The 23,309-nt window shown below is 42.9% G+C and overlaps 2 protein-coding genes across 3 annotated transcripts in view; one reads left to right on the top strand and one right to left on the bottom strand.

Annotated features, from left to right (window-relative positions):
• Positions 1–6,202, bottom strand: part of LOC120057007 — a 16,162-nt gene extending 9,960 nt beyond the window's left edge. Inside the window, exon 1 of the mRNA XM_039005351.1 lies at positions 5,995–6,202. The gene's annotated coding sequence lies outside the window, so the exon portion shown is untranslated. The remainder of the gene's footprint in view (positions 1–5,994) is intronic.
• LOC120057006 (rab GTPase-binding effector protein 1-like) overlaps positions 1–23,309 on the top strand; it is a 26,849-nt gene extending 3,540 nt beyond the window's left edge. For both annotated transcript variants that reach the window (XM_039005348.1, XM_039005349.1), the window contains exons 2-19: positions 6,053–6,181; positions 6,339–6,542; positions 6,954–7,117; positions 7,290–7,409; positions 9,612–9,747; positions 10,339–10,517; positions 10,759–10,866; positions 11,718–12,020; positions 12,119–12,271; positions 12,650–12,754; positions 13,041–13,157; positions 14,938–15,036; positions 15,432–15,572; positions 16,558–16,747; positions 20,601–20,656; positions 21,506–21,604; positions 21,920–22,036; positions 22,721–23,309. In XM_039005348.1, the coding sequence (XP_038861276.1) occupies positions 6,053–6,181; positions 6,339–6,542; positions 6,954–7,117; positions 7,290–7,409; positions 9,612–9,747; positions 10,339–10,517; positions 10,759–10,866; positions 11,718–12,020; positions 12,119–12,271; positions 12,650–12,754; positions 13,041–13,157; positions 14,938–15,036; positions 15,432–15,572; positions 16,558–16,747; positions 20,601–20,656; positions 21,506–21,604; positions 21,920–22,036; positions 22,721–22,822 (2,522 nt within the window). In that variant the 3' untranslated portion in view covers positions 22,823–23,309. The remainder of the gene's footprint in view (positions 1–6,052; positions 6,182–6,338; positions 6,543–6,953; positions 7,118–7,289; positions 7,410–9,611; positions 9,748–10,338; positions 10,518–10,758; positions 10,867–11,717; positions 12,021–12,118; positions 12,272–12,649; positions 12,755–13,040; positions 13,158–14,937; positions 15,037–15,431; positions 15,573–16,557; positions 16,748–20,600; positions 20,657–21,505; positions 21,605–21,919; positions 22,037–22,720) is intronic.

Below are 23,309 nucleotides of genomic sequence, written 5' to 3'. Positions count from 1 at the left end.
ACATCACTGGGGCGGCGCTCCCTGCCATCCAGGACCTCTATATCAGGCGGTGTCAGGAAGGCCTGAAAAATTGCCAAAGACTTCAGCCACCCATGCCATAGACTGTTCTCTCTGCTACTGTCCGGCAAACGGTACTGGAGCATCGGCTTTCGAACCAACAGGCTCCGAGACGGCTTCTACCCCAAGCCATAAGACTACTAAATAGTTAATTAAATGGTTACCTGGACAATCTGCATTGACCTTATCTTGTACTGATTCTATGCACACTCACAAGACTATATTCTGTTTATACACATTTACATACACTACTGTACAGACACACACACACATGCAGACACATTCACACTCATCCTATGCTGCCACTCTATTCTTTATTTTACTCTTACTATTATCTATCCTGATGCCTAGTCACTTGACCCTGACATTATGTACATAGCTACCTCAAATACCCCAGCACAGTGTTATGGTACTGGTACTCCCTGCATATAGCTTAATTCTTGTCTATCTCTTGTGTTTCTATTTGTCTTTTAACTCTGCACCATTGGGAAGGCCTCATAACAAGCATTTCAATGTAAAGTCTACACCCATTGTATTCGGCGCATGTGATAAATACATTTTTATTTGAATGGGAAAAGCTGTACAGTATGTAGCCTAAAGCTAGTGGAGAGAGTATCCCAGAGTAGGCCAAAAACCCCAAATCAAAGACTGGAACTGGCAACTAGTGTACTTTTTGAGCTGGAGATTGACTCTTAAAAAGTAAATTATATTACTGTGTTATTTATATAACCATTATGTTGGACACAAGGGATATCAGGCAACTTATGCTGTTTTATATGTAATGAAGTTGAATATTTTACCAACTTGGAAACCCCCTGGAGTTTGTTGATGATCAGGCCTATGTCAAAGTCTTTGTTTAGTTCATTTGGGCATGTCTTTCTGGTCAAACCTCTTGCTTACACAGTCACTATGCTAATACAGTCATTAAATACTAATTTGATTCTAGCCCTAGAATGCTGCTTGGTATTTTGAACGGCATAGGTATTGTCCTCTTGGATTGGCTACAATTAGCGAGATTGATTTGTTTCCGAGCTGGTCATGGGTGCACCTCAGCCATGCTCAAGGTCCTAAACAATATCATAATTGCCATCAACAAAAGACTATACTGTGCAGCCGTATTCATCGACCTGGCCAAGGCTTTCAGCTCTGTCAATCACAGCATTCTTATCGGCAGACTCAAAAGCCTTGGTTTCTCAAATGACTGCCTCACCTGGTTCACCAACTACTAGTTCAGTGTGTCAAATCGGAGGGCCTGTTGTCCGGACCTCTGGCAGTCTCTATGGGGGTGCCACAGGGTTCAATTCTCGGGCCGACTCTTTTCTCTGTGTACATCAATGATGCCGCTCTTGCGGCTGGTGATTCTCTGATCCACCTTTAAGCAGACGACACCATTCTGTATACTTCTGGCCCTTCTGACTATCCTACTGATCCTTGACTTCGGCGATGTCATTTACAAAATAACCTTCAACACTCTACTCAGACTGCATCCAATTTGCTATCACAGTGCCATCCGTTTTGTCACCAAAGCCCCATATACTACCCACCACTGCGACCTGTATGCTCTCGTTGGCTGGCCCTCGCTTCATATTTGTCACCAAACCCACTGGCTCCAGGTCATCTATAAGTCTTTGCTAGGTAAAGCCCCGCCTTACGTCAGCTCACTGGTCAGCATAGCAGCACCCACCCGTAGCACACGCTCCAGCAGGTACAGTTGAAGTCGGAAGTTTACATACACTTATGTTGGAGTCATTAAAACTCATTTTTAAACCACTCCACAAATATATTGTTAACAAACTATAGTTTTGGCAAGTCTGTTAGGACACCTACTGTGTTCATGACACAAGTAATGTTTCCTACAATTGTTTACAGACAGATTATTTCACTTATAATTCACTGTATCACAGTTCTAGTGGGTCAGAAGTTTATATACAGTAAGTTGACTGTGCCTTTTTAAACCGCTTGAAAAATTCCAGAAAATTATTTTATGGCTTTAGAAGCTTCTGTTAAGCTAATTGACATCATTTGAGTCAATTGGAGGTGTAAATCCTTTGGAGCAATTTCCAAACACCTGAAGGTACCATGTTCATATGTACAAACAATTGTACGCAAGTATATACACCATGGGACCACACAGCCGTCATACCGCTCAGGAAGGAGACGCGTTCTGTCTCCTAGAGATGAATGTACTTTGGTGTGAAAAGTGCAAATCAATCCCAGAACAACAGCCAAGGACATTGTGAAGATGCTGGAGGAAACAGGTACAAAAGTATATATATCCACAGTGAAACGAGTCATATATCGACACAACCTGAAAGGCCGCTCAGCAAGGAAGAAGCCACTGCTCCAAAACCGCCATAAAAAAGCCAGACTACGGTTTTCAACTGCACATGGGGACAAAGATTGTACTTTTTGGAGAAATGTCCTCTTGTCTGATGAAACAAAAATAGAACTGTTTGGCCATAATGACCACTGTTATGTTTGGAGGAAAAAGGGATGTTGCAAGCCAAAGAACACCATCCCAACCGTGAAGCACGGGGGTGGAAGCATCATGTTGTGGGGTGTGCTTTGCTGCAGGATGGACTGGTGCACTTCACAAAATAGATGGCATCATGAGGCAGGAAAAGTATGTGGATATATTGAAGCAACATCTCAAGACATCAGTCAGGAAGTTAAAGCTTGGTCGCAAATGGGTCATCCAAATGGACAATGACCCCAAGCATACTTCCAAAGTTGTGGCAAAATGGCTTAGGGACAACAAAGTCAAGGTATTGGAGTGGCCAGCACAAAGCCCTGACCTCAATCCTATAGAAAATTTGTGGGCAGAACTGAAAAAGCGTGTGCGAGCAAGGAGGCCTACAAACCTGACTCGGTTACACCAGCTCTGTCAGGAGGAATGGGCCAAAATTCACCCAACTTATTGTGGAAGGCTACCAAAATATGTTTAACCCAAGTTAAACAATTTAAAGGCAGTGCTACCAAATACTAATTAAGTGTATGTAAACTTCTGACCCACTCGGAATGTGATGAAAAACATAAGAGTGATTTATTTCAGCTCTACTATTATTCTGACATTTCACATTCTTAAAATAAAGTGGTGATCCTAACTGACCTAAGACAGGGAATTTTTACTAGGATTAAATGTCAGGAATTGTGAAATTGAGTTTAAATGTATTTGGCTAAGGTGTATGTAAACTTCCGACTTCAACTGTACATTTCACTGGTCACCCCTAAAGATAATTCCTCCTTTGGCTGCCTTTCCTTCCAGTTCTCTGCTACAAATGACTGGAACGAATTGCAAAAATAACTGAAGCTAGAGACTCATATCTCCCTCACTAACTTTAAGCATCAGCTATCAGAGCAACTTACAGATCATTGAACCTGTACATAGCCCATCTGTAAATAGCCCATCCAACTACCTCATTTATTTTATTTATATATATATTTTTGCTCCTTTGCACCCCAGTATCTCTACTTGTGCAATCATCTTCTGCACATCTATCACTCCAGTGTTTATTTGCGAAATTGTAAATATTTCGCCACTACGGCCTATTTATACTCTTACTTCATTTGCACACACTGTATATAGACTTTTCTATTGTGTTATTGACTGTACGTTTGTTTATTCCATGTGTAACTCTGTTTGTCACACTGCTTTGCTTTATCTTGGCCAGGTCGCAGTTGTAAATGAGAACTTGTTCTCAACTGGCCTACCTGGTTAAATAAAAATCTGTCCACCAGTTAGACCTCCATTTATTGTATTATAAACAACACCAACAGGGATTGTTGAAGTGAAGACCAAGTGACCCTCCCACTCAGTCCTGCCTTGGCAATACCAAAAATGTAGTTATGGATTGCCCCTCGCAAAAGCTCTTACGAAGGCCTTGAGGCCGATACGTAAAGCTTATTAACCTGTCTGGCTCCGGCGTTCCGCTAGCGGAACTCCTCCCACATTGCACTGAAAAGGCAGAGCGCGAAATTCAAAAGATATTTTTTTGAAATATTTAACTTTCACACATTAACAAGTCCAATACAGCAAATGAAAGATACACATCTTGTGAATCCAGGCAACATGTCCGATTTTAAAAATGTTTTACAGCGAAAACACCACATATATTTATGTTAGCTCACCACCAAATACAAAAAAGGACAGACATTTTTCACAGCACAGGTAGCATGCACAAAGCCAACATAACTAACCAAGAACCAACCAAACTAACCAAGAAACAACTTCATCAGATGACAGTCTTATAACATGTTATACAATAAATCTATGTTTTGTTCGAAAAATGTGCATATTTGAGGTATAAATCAGTTTTACATTGCAGCTACCATCACAGCTACCGTCAGAAATAGAACCGAAGCAGCCAGAGTAATTACAGACACCAACGTCAAATACCTAAATACTCTTCATAAAACATTTCTGAAAAATTGATGGCGTACAGCAAATGAAAGACAAACATCTTGTGAATCCAGCCAATATTTCCGATTTTTTTAAAAGTGTTTTACAGCGAAAACACAATATAGCATTATATTAGCTTACTACAATAGCCTACCACACTACCACATTCATTCATCAAGGCACGTTAGCGATAGCAATAGGCACGTTAGCGATAGGGAATAAACCAGCAAAAGATATTAATTTTCACTAACCTTCATAAACCTTCATCAGATGACAGTCCTATAACATCAGGTTATACATACACTTATGTTTTGTTCGAAAATGTGCATATTTAGAGCTGAAATCAGTGGTTATACATTGTGCTAACGTAGCATCTTTTTCCCAGAATGTGCGGATATTTTTATGACACTCAACTATTCTGACCAAATAACTATTCATAAACGTTACTAGAAAATACATGTTGTATAGGAAATGATAGATACACTAGTTCTTAATGCAATCGCCGTGTTAGAATTCTAAAAATAACTTCATTACGACATCCAGCTTAGGTATAGCGAGAGAGTGCCCAAACTCTGGGCGCAAACGACTATTTCACATGTTCGACAGATATATGAAATAGCATCATAAAATGGGTCCTACTTTTGATGATCTTTCATCAGAATGTTGTACAAGGGGTCCTTTGTCGGGAACAATCGTTGTTTGGATTTAGAATGTCCTCTTCTCCAGTCAATTAGCACGGAAAGCTAGCAAAGTGGCGCTAAGCTCTCCTTCCTGAACAAAGGCACACAACGCAACACGCCTAACGTCCCGAATAAATTTCAATAATCTAATAAAACTATATTGAAAAAACATACTTTACGATGATATTGTCACATGTATCAAATAAAATCAAAGCCGGAGATATTAGTCGTCCATAACGACAGCTTATCAGAAGGCAAATCCAGGTCCCTTCACGCGCTCTCCAGAAAACAGGAAACTGGTGACACGTCATGCCGAGAGCTATTATTCGACCCCAGATCAAGTTACACACTCCATTTCTTCTCTCACTGCCTGTCGACATCTAGTGGAAGACGTATGCAGTGCATGTATTCTAATAAATATCAAGGACATTAATAGGCAGGCCCTAGAACAGTGCATCGATTTCAGATTTTCCACTTCCTGTCAGGAAGTTTGCTGCAAAAGGAGTTCTGTTTTACTCACAGATATAATTCAAACGGTTTTAGAAACTAGAGTGTTTTCTATCCAATAGTAATAATAATATGCATATTGTACGAGCAAGAATTGAGTACGAGGCCGTTTAAATTGGGCACGATTTTCCCCCAAAGTGAAAACAGCGCCCTCTGTCCTCAACAGGTTAAAGAGCAGTGATACTATCAATAACAGTGCAGGTTTCTTCTTTTTTTTCTCATCTTATTCAACTGTTACCATGCACCTGCAACAAAGATAGCTCAGATGTGCGAGTGCCTTTTAAATGTTCCCTTTAAATAAATTAAATCACTGCTTTCAGGCTGGTTGTATTGCAGTGTGTAGACAAATACCTATTATACTTTTTTTCTGGAAGTTTCTTTAGTGTTCTTGTTTTGTCCTTTCCCTTAGCGGTGCTCCAGCAGCGAGTGGCAGCCCTGGAGCAGGAGAGAGCTGAGTTTGTCAAGCGCAAACAGCAACTGGAGTCTGAGTTCAACCAGAAACGGGCCAAGTTCAAAGAGCTCTACCTGTCCAAAGAAGGTGACTGTTCAATCTGCTGTCTGCATTATGCCATGTTGCTAATGGTAAACTTGTGTAGTTAGCTTCATGAATATGGACCCTGGTCTCCTGGAACATATCCAACCTTATCATGGGTTACCTCCTATATTTTCCTCACCGTTCCTCTCTTTCCTCCCAGAGGAACTGAAGTGCCAGGCAGCGTCTCTGGAGGAGGCCCAGTCGGAGCTGAGCCGTGTACAGGCCCAGCTGGAACAGGCCCAAGCTGACATGGAGAACATCAAGGCGGTGGCCACTGTGTCAGAGAGCACCAAGCAGGAGGCCATTGACCAGGTCAAGGGACAGTGGCAGGAGGAGGTGGCCTCCCTACAGGCCATCATGAAAGGTACTGTAGCTAGGCTAACTCTATATATTGCCGCCTCCTGGCCCTAATTTTGCCATTCAGTATCTAGTTGGTGACTCTGTTGGAAGGATTCCAGTAGCTGTAAATAACCCATGTAACATTTCCTCTAGACTAGGCCTGCATGAATGGCAGTCATTTTGATCCCATGTCATTGCCATGCTTCTGTTACAGCCTGGATGATGTAGCATCTTAGCTTGACACGCAGAAATGAACATAGAATAAAAAATTATGTCAGCAGTTTATTTGATCCCTGGGGATCAATTTGTTAAATTGAGTTGAGTAGGTATACAGTAATGAGACTGATTTGAAAATCTACTGCTACTCTTTACACTGAGGATCAGTTATGAGCACATTGACTGGTACTGTGTTGTGTTATCTCCCCTCCCCCCTCAGACACAGTGCGTGAGTATGAGGTGCAGTTCCACCAGCGCCTTGAGCAGGAGCGTGCCCAATGGAACCAGTACAGGGAGGTGGTGGAGAGGGAGATGGGCGAGCTGAGACACCGCCTCTCTGAGGGCGGCCAGGAGGAAGAGAACCTGGAGAACGACATGAAGAAGGTTGGCTGGTTTCACACGGGGGGAGGGAGATCATCAAAGTACATTAATCCTTTCATCAGTGTTGGGGTCAATTCCACTGCAATTCAATCAATTTAATAAAAACAAAACATCTCCATAGAGAAGCCTTGAAGAGAATTGGAATGTGACTCGATTTGAATGTGTTTTCCCCCAGGCCCAGGAAGATGCAGAGAAGCTACGGTCAGTGGTAATGCCTATGGAGCAGGAGATAGCAGCTCTGAAAGTCAAACTGACTGTGGCAGAGGACAGGGTGAAGGAGCTGGAGGCCTCGAAGGTTAGTCAAGAGTCTGGAAAGGAAAACAAAGACTTTTACAACACAGACAAGATCTCCATGCTTATTTTATTAACAAAACAATCTTATCCATCCAAGATGTCAATTGCAGTATGGGTTATATCTAGACTGGGGTAGGCTAGATTCAGCCGCGGGTCGATTTGACGGAGTGGATGGTCAGGGGGCCGGAACCTAATTATAATTTGTACACTGCAAATCGACCACAACTAAGCCTAAAAAGAGATTTGTATTTGAAAATGACAATTTCATACTTTGAATTACAATGAGACACGATCACATGCGTCTCTTGGGAACAGATTTCCTAAATTAAACACATTTTTTGCTGAATTCCTGGTGATTTATTATTTAAAAAATTTGCCCAAAACGATAAAAAAAAATATATCCCTTGCGGGCCGGTTTTGGCACGCAGGCCGCCTTTTGCTGACCCCTAATCTAGACCATTTGCAGAGGAACATGAATTTAGGATCATTATTTATGACATTTACAGACAAATAATCTAGGCAAAACTGTCTGAAGTGATACAGTGGAAGAAATACTTCCTAAAAATGTCTTTCAGTTTAACTACGCTGCTCAGAAAAATAAAGGGAACACTTAAACAACACAATGTAACTCCAAGTCAATCACACTTCTGTGAAATCAAACTGTCCACTTAGGAAGCAACACTGATTGACAATAAATTTCACATGCTGTTGTGCAAATGGAATAGACAACAGGTGGAAATTATAGGCAATTAGCAAGACACCCCCAATAAAGGAGTGGTTCTGCAGGTGGTGACCACAGACCACTTCTCAGTTCCTATGCTTCCTGGCTGATGTTTTGGTCACTTTTGAATGCTGGCGGTGCTTTCACTCTAGTGGTAGCATGAGACGGAGTCTACAACCCACACAAGTGGCTCAGGTAGTGCAGCTCATCCAGGATGGCACATCAATGCGAGCTGTGGCAAGAAGGTTTGCTGTGTCTGTCAGCGTAGTGTCCAGAGCATGGAGGCGCTACCAGGAGACAGGCCAGTACATCAGGAGACGTGGAGGAGGCCGTAGGAGGGCAACAACCCAGCAGCAGGACCGCTACCTCCGCCTTTGAGCAGGAGGAGCACTGCCAGAGCCCTGCAAAATGACCTCCAGCAGGCCACAAATGTGCATGTGTCTGCTCAAATGGTCATAAACAGACTCCATGAGGGTGGTATGAGGGCCCGACGTCCACAGGTGGGGGTTGTGCTTACAGCCCAACACCGTGCAGGACGTTTGGCATTTGCCAGAGAACACCAAGATTGGCAAATTCGCCACTGGCGCCCTGTGCTCTTCACAGATGAAAGCAGGTTCACACTGAGCACATGAGCACATGACAGACGTGACAGTCTGGAGACGCCGTGGAGAACGTTCTGCTGCCTGCAACATCCTCCAGCATGACCGGTTTGGCGGTGGGTCAGTCATGGTGTGGGGTGGCATTTCTTTGGGGGGCCGCACAGCCCTCCATGTGCTCGCCAGAGGTAACCTGACTGCCATTAGGTACCGAGATGAGATCCTCAGACCCCTTGTGAGACCATATGCTGGTGCGGTTGGCCCTGGGTTCCTCCTAATGCAAGACAATGCTAGACCTCATGTGGCTGGAGTGTGTCAGCAGTTCCTGCAAGAGGAAGGCATTGATGCTATGGACTGGCCCGCCCGTTCCCCAGACCTGAATCCAATTGAGCACATCTGGGACATCATGTCTCGCTCCATCCACCAACGCCACGTTGCACCACAGACTGTCCAGGAGTTGGCGGATGCTTTAGTCCAGGTCTGGGAGGAGATCCCTCAGGAGACCATCCGCCACCTCATCAGGAGCATGCCCAGGCGTTGTAGGGAGGTCATACAGGCACGTGGAGGCCACACACACTACTGAGCCTCATTTTGACTTGTTTTAAGGACATTACATCAAAGTTGGATCAGCCTGTAGTGTGGTTTTCCACTTTAATTTTGAGTGTGACTCCAAATCCAGACCTCCATGGGTTGATACATTTGATTTACATTGATCGTTTTTGTGTGATTTTGTTGTCAGCACATTCAACTATGTAAAGAAAAAAGTATTTAATAAGAATATTTCATTCATTCAGATCTAGGATGTGTTATTTTAGTGTTCCCTTAATTTTTTTGAGCAGTGTATGTCATTTGAGTTACTGATAAATTACTTGTTTTCATTCTGAAGGTAAAGGAGCTCAATCATGTCCTGGAAGCAGAGAAATCCTGCCGCACAGACCTGGAGATGTACGTGGCGGTGCTCAACACTCAGAAGTCAGTCCTTCAGGAGGACGCAGAGAAACTACGAAAAGAGCTCCACGAAGGTGACACACTCGTAAAGCTTTCTTTTTAAGCAAGCTGTTAGCAGTTGATGCTATTCTTTAATAACACAGACCCCAAAGCAAATCAGGGGGAGGAAAATAGGTTTATTCAAATAGGACGAATCATGTTTGGAAGTAGATGGTCATTCTCCCCTGTCCTCAGTGATGCTCTCCAGTGATTCTCCCCACAGAACAAAGGGACAGCATGTAGTTTTATAACCCAGCCCTAGCCTGTGGTTGACCAATTAGAATTCCTTGCAATAAAACTGGGCCAATGGCCAAATAACAAGTATCCTATTTCAGGCTCACTGTATAGACAAATTCCTCCCATTAATCCCCTATTACAGAAAAAACACTATTTCCATTAATCGTTAGTACTCTATTGACTTTTAGTCTTCTGTCTCTCGTACTCTATTGACCTCTTGTCCTCTGTCTCTGCGTTGTGTATTTATCTTTCAAATATCCTTATACTGTCAAACATAAGGATAAGAGATGTAAGACATTTCAATACAGAAGTACAGCACAGTATTGTCCCTTTTTTTTCTATCTCTCTCTCTATATATATATCTGTCATGTTTCTTCTTCCATGGTCAGTGTGTCACCTCTTGGAGCTGGAGCGGCAGCAGCACAACCAGCTGAAGCACACTTGGCAGCGGGCCAACGACCAGTTCCTGGAGTCCCAGAGGCTGCTGATGAGGGACATGCAGAGGATTGAGAACGTGCTCTCTTCTGAGCAGCTCCGGCAGGTGGAGGAGATCAAGAAGAGGGACCAGGTACGCACACCTGGAGTCAGAAGGGGTGTGGGGGGGTTAGTGGCCTGGTGTGTGTCTTGCCGTGCAAGATTGAATCAGACAATATATGAGGAATGGAGTAAATACTGACAGTGTAATGACAGACAATTTGACGTGATATTGTGTGTGCATGTGCTCTTATGGGAATGCCAGTCAGTTAAAAAGGCTAGAATACCCTGTCAAAGTGTAGTCCATTTATTGACATTGTGTTTGTTTCCCCAAGGAGGAGGATGAGAAGGAAAGGATCAGCCAGGCCAAGGAGCAGAACGAGGAAGACAGGACAGAAACCGAACCTTTAGAAGACTCATTCCTTGGGCTCAGTATTGAAGAGGTATGGATATGATGTCACCAACACCTTACAGAGAGCACATGCCTCAGACACACGCGATCTTCTCTCTTTAAAACATCTCTTCAGTTCATATTGAATATGAAATAGCCATAAAATCTGGACATTGTAACTCCACATCTTTACAATGACTTTGGGTCTCGTTGAATGTATAAGGTAACCTCTCTACCTAATCCGCTGTGACAAGCATGGTCAATTGTGGTCTGAAATGCCATCTCCTTAAATGTCTTGGAGAATTTCTTTAATGACACTAACATAAGTATTCCAGAAATTGGTCTAAAGCATGTGATTTTGTTCAAAGCACTATTCTCTGAAAATGTACCTCTCATTTCCAGTTTTGACATCGCACTCACAACCAAAGCACATCCCCACCCATTTTCTTTCTTTCGTTCTCTGTCATTCTGAGTGTCTGAGGCTGTGTTTATACAGCCACCCAAAGAACCCAAATCTGATTTTCTTTCTATATCAATTTTTATTTTCTGACTCGCACTGTTTTACATGTGACCCATATTAGATTTGCACATTCACACAGATGCAATGCTTATTTCCTGTCACTGGTTGTCATGGTAACGTGTGGAAAAAAATATATCAGACAGGTCGCATATGGAGGATTGGGTTTGTATCAGGATTCAGATCCACATGTGGAGGTGGTATAAATGGGAAGTCAAAAGATTAAATTCCATGTGTTTTTTTTGCTCTTTACACATTAGGGAAAAGATCGGATATGTAAATAATTGGCAAAAGATCTGAATGGGCTGACTGAACGCAGCCTGAAGTGCTACTCATCTACTTGTGATCATTACAACCATTCCCTCCCTCCCTCTTCTCTACTCCAGCCCCAGAGTGCCCACGGCTCCATGCACTCCTTAGACTCTGACCTGGTGGCAGGGGGCCCTATGGACCTCTACAAAGACGGCCTTCGGAGGGTCCAGTCCACAGACAGCCTGGGTTCCTCTCCTAGTCTCCAGGGCCTGGGGGGCTACAACCATAAGGCCAAGTCGGCCAGCCACCTAGACGAGTCCGACTTCGGACCCCTGGTGGGGGCGGACTGCGGGGCCCCCGAGGGCCTGGCGGGCTTTGGGGACACGCTATCGGTCAGCTCCATCCAGCTGACGGCCGGCCACTTCCTGCTCACCAAGGTCTTAAATCAACCTTTTATTAGACTTTCATGTATTGTGTCTGTAAAACGATCAATCTTTTTAAATGCAGTTTTAAATAATGATTTGTTATGATCCAGGACCAGGAGAAGGCTATAAAGGCCATGACGCCGGAGCAGGAGGAGACGGCCTCGCTGATGTCCAGCATCTCCCACGCCCACGACACCACCTTCCTGACCCCGTCAGGCTACCGCCTGGTCAGTGACCAGGAGTGGAACCTGCTGCAGCAAGAGGTCAGACAGTTTCATACAGTGTTTTGGTTCATTTAAATTGTTTGATGTTTTTGTTGGGCTTTGTTTTTCAGTACAATATTGTCCGCTATACGTTGTTTACATGGTAACCGTTGTTGGCTTGTAATCCCTTAACTACTTTGGTTCAAAAGGACCAATAAGTATAATTTAGTACCAAGTACTGTATTTGTTACTATTAGGAAAATACAATGTAGCCTAGGTGTTGAAATGGTACAGTAGAATAAAGTAAACATTCTTTACACTGCTAATTTAGAGTTTAGTTTAGTCTGCACACATAGACAGCCTGGGGTTTCTATATAAATATTTTGTATTTACCATGTGGTATTCCTCCTAACTTCATTCTTGTCTGTCTGTCACTAGGTGAAGAACGCAGGAAGGAAGTTGGGACGGCGGTGTGACATGTGCTCTAACTACGAAAAACAGCTGCAGGTCATCCAGGGCCAGGAGGCAGAGACACGCGATCAGGTAACGCCCTGTCTCTCATTCCCTGTGACACTCTATTACAGTTTAAATTTCTGTGATGTATACACCTATGTCAAGGATACTTAAAGGGAAAGTTCCTCCCAAGATCAAAGTCATCTTTAGTGATATTTAGTCTTTCTGTATTCCATGTCATATGTGTGGCTCCCACTAAGCTACATGCATTAGAAATCTGACCACAAGAATCCTAAATTAATGGGGGGAAAGAAAAAGTGCAAGTTAGCTGGTGCCAATCTTTCTCATTCATTTGTCTCTGTATCTGGTCTCTCAGGTAAAGAAGCTCCAGGTGATGCTGCGGCAGGCCAACGACCAGCTGGAGAGAACCATGAGTGAAAAACAGGAGTTGGAGGACTCTGTGAAACAGGGCAACAAGGAAACCACTGCAAAGGTCTGTCCTCCTTACACACATTAACACACTTCAGAGTCCAAAAAGTGTCAAGGATAGTAAAGCGTCAGGTAATCTTTATGCTTAGCTCTTTTGTTGTTTGAGGAGTTATTTTTAATCTTCAAAGAATGTACAGTCGTGGCCAAAAGTTTTGAGAATGACACAAATATTAATTTCCACAAAGTTTGCTGCTTCAGTGTCTTTAGATATTTTTGTCAGATGTTACTATGGAATACTGAAGTATAATTACAAGCATTTCATAAGTGTCAAAGGCTTTTATTGACAATTACATGAAGTTGATGCAAAGAGTCAATATTTCCAGTGTTGACCCTTCTTTTTCAAGACCTCTGCAATCCGCCCTGGCATGCTGTCAATTAACTTCTGGGTCACATCCTGACTGATGGCAGCCCTTTCTTGCATAATCAATGCTTGGAGTTTGTCAGAATTTGTGGGTTTTTGTTTGTCCACCCGCCTCTTGAGGATTGACCTCAAGTTCTCAATGGGATTAAGGTCTGGGGAGTTTCCTGGCCATGGACCCAAAATATCGATGTTTTGTTCCCCGAGCCACTTAGTTATCACTTTTGCCTTATGACAAGGTGCTCCATCATGCTGGAAAAGGCATTGATTGTCACAAAACTGTTCCTGGATGGTTGGGAGAAGTTGCTCTCGGAGGATGTGTTGGTACCATTCTTTATTCATGGCTGTGTTCTTAGGCAAAATTGTGAGTGAGCCCACTCCCTTGGCTGAGAAGCAACCCTACACATGAATGGTCTCAGGATGCTTTACTGTTGGCATGACACAGGACTGATGGTAGCGCTCACCTTGTCTTCTCCGGACAAGCTTTTTTCCGGATGCCCCAAACAATCAGAAAGGGGATTCATCAGAGAAAATGACTTTACCCCTGTACCTTTTGCAGAATATCAGTCTGTCCCTGATGTTTTTACTGGAGAGAAGTGGCTTCTTTGCTGCCCTTCTTGACACCAGGCCATCCTCCAAAAGTCTTCGCTTCACTGTGCGTGCAGATGCACTCACACCTGCCTGCTGCCATTCCTGAGCAAGCTCTGTACTGGTGGTGCCCCGATCCCGCAGCTGAATCAACTTTAGGAGACGGTCCTGGCGCTTGCTGGACTTTCTTGGGCGCCCTGAAGCCTTCACAACAATTAAACCGCTCTCCTTGAAGTTCTTAATGATCCGATAAATGGTTGATTTAGGTGCAGTCTTACTGGCAGCAATATCCTTGCCTGTGAAGCCCTTTTTGTGCAAAGCAATGATGACGGCACATGTTTCCTTGCAGGTAACCATGTTTGACAGAGGAAGAACAATGATTCCAAGCACCACCCTCCTTTTGAAGCTTCCAGTCTGTTATTTGAACTCAATCAGCATGACAGAGTGATCTCCCGCCTTGTCCTCGTCAACACTCACACCTGTGTTAACGAGAGAATCACTGACATGATGTCAGCTGGTCCTTTTGTGGCAGGGCTGAAATGCAGTGGAAATGTTTTTTGGGGGGATTCAGTTCATTTGCATGGCAGAGGGACTTTGCAATTAATTGCAATTCATCTGATCACTCTTCATAACATTCTGGAGTATATGCAAATTGCCATCATACAAACTGAGGCAGCAGACTTTGAAAATTAATATTTGTGTCATTCTCAAAACTTTTGGCAACGACTGTACAATGCTTACGGTTGGAATGTGGATAAATCAGGATACGTCATTCTTTTTCTGTAGATTGTATGTTCAGTTATCCTCTGGAGTATGTGTATTTCTTGCTTTGTCCCAGGTCGCTGCTCTCATGCAGAGAGTCCAGGAGTCCGAGTCACTGCTTAAAACACTACAAGAGGCCTTCAGTCAGGCCAAGCGGAACACACAGGAACAGATGGTGAGCAGCACTTCTCTGCTACAGCCTCTCAATACAGCCTCTGTTTGGGCCTCCGGTGTCTCAATAGTGTCCGTCTGTGCCAGAAGGCCTGTGTAAATAAAGTTAGCAGCAAAAGCATTTGAACATTCCATCGCTGCGTGTGCCTTTTTTGATTTAGTGATTCAACCAGCTTCTTGCTGTAATTAAGAAGGATGTTTATCTTGCTGAAGAGAGAGCTAGTGGAAATGTTATGGAATGTTCTGCCTGATAGTAGACGCTTGACCTCTAATCACACTTGTAGTCTCTGTGTCCTTCAGTCTGTGTCCGGCAGTTCCATTTTACAGTACATTGAATCACCAGGAGGAAACAGGATGGTGCCACATGATTTGACGGAGTGCTGTTTTTGCCATAATCAGGCTGTGCTGATGCAGTCCAGGGAGCAGGTTGCGGAGGAACTGAGCAGACTGCAGAGGGACAACGACAGCCTAACAGGCAAACACAGACTCCACTTATCTCTCCAGCAGCAGGAGGACTTCAAACTACCCACCATGGTGCAAGTACGAGACAATCATTCACAGCCACCATTTTGAGAATTGCTCTCAGGCGCATCTCAATAGTCTAAAGGAGAGCCCCCTTCTTTTTTTCACACCAATTCATAGATTTACAGAAGAATGTCTCTTGACATCTGAATAATAAACAAGAGTTCATTGCAAGGACCATCCAGGCTCTTCATTTTTTCCCCCGTGCTTACATGGCATTGACAAAGATGAAAACATCAGTCATATTCCACATTTAAATGCAAGGGGGATAAGGTGATATGTATTTTATTCCTAGATTTAGTCAAGTCATGTTCTAAGACTTTGTTCCAAATACATAGATTCTGCACAAATGATAGTGTTATGTCATGTTAATGTTGTAAAAAACAGAACACCTGGAATTGTAAAGATCTAGTAATGTTAGCGTAATGTTAGCAGACCTGCACAGAATCTGTCGTTCAGAACTGAAACCATCACCTTGACTGACCAGGTACTATTTCACTGACTGGTTAATGAACTGGCAGGGAGAACATACTAGGGCCCTTCAGGGTGTTAAAGATTCTATAGTGTACTTGTTGACTGCTTTAACATGAACAAGTCTTTAGAGTGAATCCAAAACTTGATGAAAATGCACTATCTAAACTCTCGTAACCACCATAATGGTTATTGGCGTCTTTTCCTTCCATATAAACTCATATCTCAGTATTCAATTTTTAAAACAATTTTTAAATGAGGGATTGAAATAGGAATACATTGGAGTAAATGAAGAAAACAAAAATCTTGGAAGAACTGATAGTAACAGTATGAAAGGGATGGAACAACTGGGTCTGAAATGTATGAGTAAGTCACCATACACATCTCCACGTGCATGGTCCCCAGAAGCAGACGGCCGTCTGGTTCACACCATCGAGCTATTTACATGTCCATCAGGTACTTCTTTCACCATTCATATACCCATTGTGACTCACTTAAATTGGTACGTGCAACTATTTCTGCTCCCCTCTAGGAACTACAAGCCCTGGTGCTGCAGTTGCGGGAGGACATAGTTGTGGTGCGCACGGCTGCAGACCACCTGGAAGAGAAGCTGAAGGCGGAGATCCTGTTCCTGAAGGAGCAGCTCCAGGCAGAGCAGTGCCTCAAAGAGAACCTGGAGGACACACTACAGCTGGAGATAGATGGCTGCAAGGAGGAGATAGGTGAGGCTCACCTTCCCATTCCTTAGGCTTGACACATAAGGATAGATGAGAACCATAGATGTGTATTTGACATACAGCTCTGGGAAAGATTAAGAGACCACTGCAAAATTATGTTTTTCTGGTTTTACTATTTGTAGGTATGTGTTTGGGGAAAATTTTAAATTATAGTTTTATTCTATAAACTACTGACAACATTTCTCCCAAATTCAAAATAAAAATATTGTCATTTAGAGCATTTATTTGCAGAAAATGACAACTGGTCAAAATAACGAAGATGCAGTGTTGTCAGACCTTGAATAATGCAAAGAAAATAAAGTTCATATTCATTTTTAAACAACAATACTAATGTTTTAACCTGTAGTTCAGAAATCAATATTTGGCAAAAATCTGGGTTATTCCAATCACAGTTTTCATGCGTCTTGGCACGATCTCCACGTCTTTCACATTGATGTTGGATGACTTTATGCCACCCCTGGCACAAAAAATCATGCAGCTCGGCTTTGTTTGATGGCTCGTGACCAGCCATCGTCCTCTTGATCACATTCCAGAGGTTTTCAATGGGGTTCAGGTCTGGAGATTGGGCTGGCCATGACAGGGACTTGATCTGGTGGTCCTCCATCCACACCTTGATTGACCTGGCTGTGTGGCATGGAGCATTGTCCTGCTGGAAAAACCAATCCTCAGAGTTGGGGAACATTGTCAGAGCAGAAGGAAGCAGGTTTTCTTTCAGGACAACCTTGTACGTGGCTTGATTCATGCGTCCTTCACAAAGACAAATCTGCCTGATTCCAGCACCCCCAGATCATCACCAATCCTCCACTAAATTTCACAGTGGGTACGAGACCTGGAGAGCCCTACAAGCTACAGTGTCTCTCACCCACTGTGTGAGACACTGTCACTTTGTTGTGCTATAATCCTCATGCTCATTAATCAAGATATCTATTGATTAATGTGCCAGATTTACCGAAAGTTTACATTTCATCTGTAGATGTTTATCTATGGCTCTGAGTTGAGCTATCTGGACACCTGTTGAGGAACTGCTGGTGCAGAGTGAATATGAGCAATAAAGAATCTTGAGTTGCATTTAATAAGAGCCAGATATGCTAAATATGATGCTTAGACGTCAGCTCAAACTTGTATGGCTTACAGTAGTTTCAGCGCTACAAATTACAGTAGAGTTAAGGGATTAAACATGTGCTGAGCAAGTGTTCAGATTCACGGTCACATTCTGAACCCATCAGCGCAACTGAACTCGGCTTCTACACCATGAAATTGCCTGTCTTTTCCTTTGAATTTCATCAAAGCCTCGTTCTCTGAAGATTTTTCCCCCCTCTCCTTTGTACTCAAACATTTTTCTCCTTTCCTTTTTTCTCGGTTGGTGACTGTTGTTCAGACATCTTGGAAGGTACGAAACACACTGTCTGACGAACCTTCTTTAGGCTGTTTGTGTGTTAATGCTGTACATGTTGGATTAATGACTGTATGACACTGAAACTCACTCACTGCAGTAATGTTTTTGAAAATGTGGCATGCCAGATTGGTATGGGAATGAGAGGATTATGGACATGACATAGCACCTGTTAAATGCTAGCATAGTCCAGTCATAGCCATTCACTTCAATCTTCTAAGTTAGCATGGTTATGACTAACCATGTAATACCATTAATATGGCATAACATCATAGCTTTCTTTTTTGTTTATTTTGTCTTCAGAAATGTTAATCAAACACACTGCTTAAAGTGCGGAAAAGTTGTTGAATTCTGGCCCAAGTTATGAACACTTGATTGCTCTGTGTGTCAGTCTAATAGCATGGAGTATTTTGTTTGCATGCTTAGTAACACACACACTACACACACCACTCTCCTTGGCAGAGGAGATTCGCTCCCTTTAACCTTTCACGAGTATCAACCCCGTATCCGGGATCACCCCCCACCCCCCCCACACTGATTAGCATCGCTAGCATAGCTTCACAAGTAAATAGTAGCATCTAAATATCATTAAATCACAAGTCCAAGACACCAGATGAAAGATACAGATCTTGTGAATAAACCCATCATTTCTGTTTTTTAAAATGTTTTACAGGGAAGACACAATATGTAAATCTATTAGCTAACCACGTTAGCAAAATACACCATCTTTCTTTGTCCACCATTTTCTCTCTCCACCACTAGCTATCACCAATTCGGCTAAACTAAGATATTGATAGCAACAAACCAAGAAAAGAACTCATCAGATGACAGTCTGATAACATATTTATGGTATAGGATAGGTGTTGTTAGAAAAAAGTGCATATTTCAGGTAGAAATCACAGTTTACAATTGCACCGACCATCACAAATCGACTAGAATTACTAGATAGAGCAACGTGTATGACCAATTTACTCATCATAAAACATTTCATAAAAATAGACAAAGCATAGCAATGGAAAGACACAGTTCTTGTGATTTCAGACCATATTTCAGATTTTCTAAGCGTTTTTCAGCGAAAACACAATAAATCGATAAGTTAGCATACCACATGTACAAACGTTAGTAGAGCATGAATTCAAGGCAAAGGGAGCTATAACGTTATCATCGCCAAAATATATGAATTTTTTCACTAACCTTCTCAGAATTCTTCCGATGACACTCCTGTAACATCATTTTACAACATACATATACAGTTTGTTCGAAAAGGTGCATATTTAGCCATACAAAACCGTGGTTATACAATGGAAATAGTCACAACTCAAGCATCAAAATGAGGGACGTCAGCTTTCAGAGTGATCTAGTTTAATCCAAAGCTAATCATATACTTGACTAAAAAATACAGAGTTGACAGGAATCGAAAGACAAATTAGTTCTTAATGCAACCGCTGACTTACATTTTTAAAATTATCCTTACTTTTCAATACAGGGTTCGCCAAGTGAAGCTATACCAAACAAAATGGCGAAATATGCGTTTAAAATATTTCGACAGAACAACGATTTATCATATTAAATATTGCTTACTTTGAGCTGTTCTTCCATCAGATTCTTGGGCAATGTATTCTTTCTTGGGTTTAATCTTCTTTTGGTCGAAAGATGTCCTTTGTCCGTCTAAATGCCCGCTAACGTTCGACCGGGACCCCGAAATGTGCCCGGTGCTTCACATAGAAATGCATCAAAATCGCACTAAACGGATATAAATTGCTATAAAACGGTTTAAATTAACTACCTTATGATGTTTCTAAGTCCTATATCGAATTAAATTACAGACGGATACATTTCAAGTTGATAACCGAGCCTGTGAAAATGGCATCCGGAGGTCCCTTCCTGCGTAAGGGCGAGCGTCGAAAGGGGGGCTACTCTCACTCCTTGGTCTTTTATAACCTCTGAGAGCTACGGAGAAGGCCCATTCCACTTCTCATTGGTTACTGACATCCAGGGGAAGGCGGGTGCAGTTCGTGTCATTCCATAGGATAGACAGAGACCTTAAAAACTGATCTGAAACCAGAGCTTCGCTCTCAGACCTTTCACTGTCTGTCATGGATTTCGCTGTAGAAAGAGTTCTGGGTCACCCACAGACATCATTCCAACTTTGTATGAAACTAGAAAGTGTTTTCTATCCAATAGAATTAATAATATGCATATTGTACGAGCAAGAATTGAGTACTAGGCAGTTTAATTTGGAGACGACAAAATGCTAATTCGGAACAGCACCCCCTGTAGTCGCAAGAAGTTTTTAAGACTAGCCACACAGCGCTGATGCATTATTCATGAATTGACAACTAATTTTCCAAGACCTGCATTAGAATTCTAGAACGCATGTCTGGGGTTGATGTTCTGATTACCATCATAATGATACTTTATGTATCTGTTTTTTCTTTTCCCCAGCGTCATTATCCAGTCTGAAAACTGAGCTGCAGCGAGTGAAAGCCGAGAAAGAACAGGTACATGAACTGTAGGGGGACTGCATGAGTCACGCCTCTGAATGTGAAGTCAGATTGTCTTGAGTGGCTACCTTCAATAATGTAATCCCAGCTAAGGCCTAAACCACTGGCTTGTTAGATTAGTAGTTGCTGTTTGAAATGTATGGAACAATATGTACAAATGTAGGTGTGAATGATTTATTTACCATCACCAATGTGTTATGTGAAAGCCGTTGTAAATTAATGAGGTTATCAGTTTTCACCAACCATTGTTCCGGAGAGCTACAGGGGGTGCAGGCTTTTGCTCAAGCCTCGCACGTACACACCTGAATTAACCAAGGTCTTGATGTTTAGTTGATTACTTGAATTGGGTGTTTGAGTACTGAGCTGGAACAAAGGCCTGTGCACCGAACTCTCTACCAGAACCAGGGTTGGAGACCATTGGCTTAACCTAATTGTTTTGCTCTGCATCGTAGTCTGTCTAGCCTAGCTGACGCACAGATCACGTGAAACAGCGAGAGGAGCTGTGTCCCACTGGTCTGGACAGGAAGCTGTTATAATTCCATATTCCGCTCTTATCAAGAGCTAACACATTGATCGTTTTTTTCCCCCCATGGGGGATTAAGACCTCTCGTTTGGATTTGAAAATCAAACAGTTGTAATGGAAGGAGGTGACACTCCGTGTGTGGGTGTTTGAGTGAGAAAGACACAGAGGAGAACCTACCAGTAAGGCACAGCCCCCTTCATTATCAACACATCGTCCCAACAACATCAAACAGCCTCCCCAGACTGTGAAATCATGACTTTGAGTTTGGTAGTAGACTGTTTGTGCCAGTAGTTGATAATAACTGTGATGTGCTCATTTCCCAGCTGGAGAGCAGCCTGGCAGAAAAGAGGAAGACATTAGCGAGTGTCCAAGGTCTGAAGAGCAGTCTGGAGGAGCAGCTCAGAGAGCTCACCACAACCAAGGTCAGAGGTCATTCACTGCTCAGACATACCAGACAGCCTGTATCACAGGAGGTTGGTGGCATTTTAATTGGGGAGGTAATAGCTGGCGCGGAATAGGTGGAATGGTGTCAAATACACAAACACGTTTCCGTGTGTTTGATGCCATTCCATTGGCTCTGTTCCAGCAATTATGAGTCATCCTCCCCACAGCAGACTCCACTGGCCTGTATGTTACAACTGGCCACTGCTGCTGTTCCTTTCTCAACTATCTGTGATGAGTCTCAGCATCGAGTGGTAGTGATACTCAGTGTGCTGTGTATGTGTGTGTGGTGACAGACGGCCCTGGAGGCTCAGGCGTTGGATGAGAAGGACAAAGCCCTACGGTTGCAGACGGAGCTGGATGTTAGTGAGCAGGTGCAGAGGGACTTTGTCAAGCTCTCCCAGACACTCCAGGTATGGACAGTACTGCTGCTGGGTTACCATGGCCACTAGGCTCTCTGAGATCACAAACGGTGGTTACTCTTCAGTTGGTGGTGTTTAACATTCATAGATATATTCCGGTCAATAGGGCAGAAAATGCACCTCCAAAATATGTGTCCTAGGTTATGTACGACCGTGCCGCTTTGTCTATTGGTAGGCAATGCATGCCTTCCCCTAAAATTGGAGGAACACTTACTTGCTTGTAAAATGCATAATAGTATTCAATCAACATTTGTGATGTAGATCTTAGCCATACCTTTCTCTTTGACAAATGGATCTGTACCTTGTCTGACCCATAGAAATAGAGTGAATTCATTCTATTTCTATAGTCTGACCTTACACTTGATAGGTGGGTCCGCATGATAGTGGTGTTACTATGGCAACATTACTCCAACTCTTATAGTACAGCTCTTACCATGGCAACCATGAAGACACCTTGGTTGTCGAAACGTTGGATATTACATTTTTTGCATCTGAGCTCCTAGAGTGTGCGGCTCTCCTTTTATTTTCAACCATATACAGCACCTCATCAGTGCTCATTACACTATTTGATAGTGACTTATTTTACTGTATCTCTGATGTGCGTCATCTACATGGCTGTATGTGTATTTCTAGATCTAGTAAATTCAATATAAATAATTCACTCTTCCCCCTCAGGTCCAGTTGGAGCAGATCAGACAGGCTGACTCTTTAGACCGTATCCGAGCCATCCTCAACGACACCAACTTGACTGACATCAGCCAGCTTCCAGAGACATGATACCCTTGGCTGAAACTCCATTCTCCCTCCTGCCCCTCATTTCCCTCTATCTCACTGGCCTAATGACATTCTCCCACCTTTCCAGGCCACTCCCCCACTTCTACCACCCAATGGAAGGATTCTGGAGGGATAAGAGGGGTGTGGGTGTTTTTAAATGAAGTCTAAATCCAAGATGGAGGACAAAAATCTATCATTACAGGAGAAAAGGCCTTTTCTGTATAGGATTTGAAGCACACAAGGCAGGAGTGAAGGTGAACACTACTACTAAGAGGTTGTAAATAACTAAATGACTGTTTCCTGCAGTGGCAATTCTTGTCTTTCCTGTGGTTCTACTGTAGACATTGGACTGGCCATATTAGCCCAACCAAAGGAGTTTGTAGTCTTCTTCTAAGGCACTTTCATCTCCAACTTCTCTTTCAGGTAAAGGGAACAAATGGATCCATACAATTTCTGCAAGTGGTTAATAAAATGTTCTCGCTCCCACTTA

This window comes from Salvelinus namaycush, chromosome 12 (assembly GCF_016432855.1).
Source record: "Salvelinus namaycush isolate Seneca chromosome 12, SaNama_1.0, whole genome shotgun sequence".
Classification (NCBI taxonomy): Eukaryota; Metazoa; Chordata; class Actinopteri; order Salmoniformes; family Salmonidae; genus Salvelinus; species Salvelinus namaycush.
Note: the sequence above shows the minus strand (reverse complement) of the source record. Positions and strands in the feature narration are given on the sequence as shown.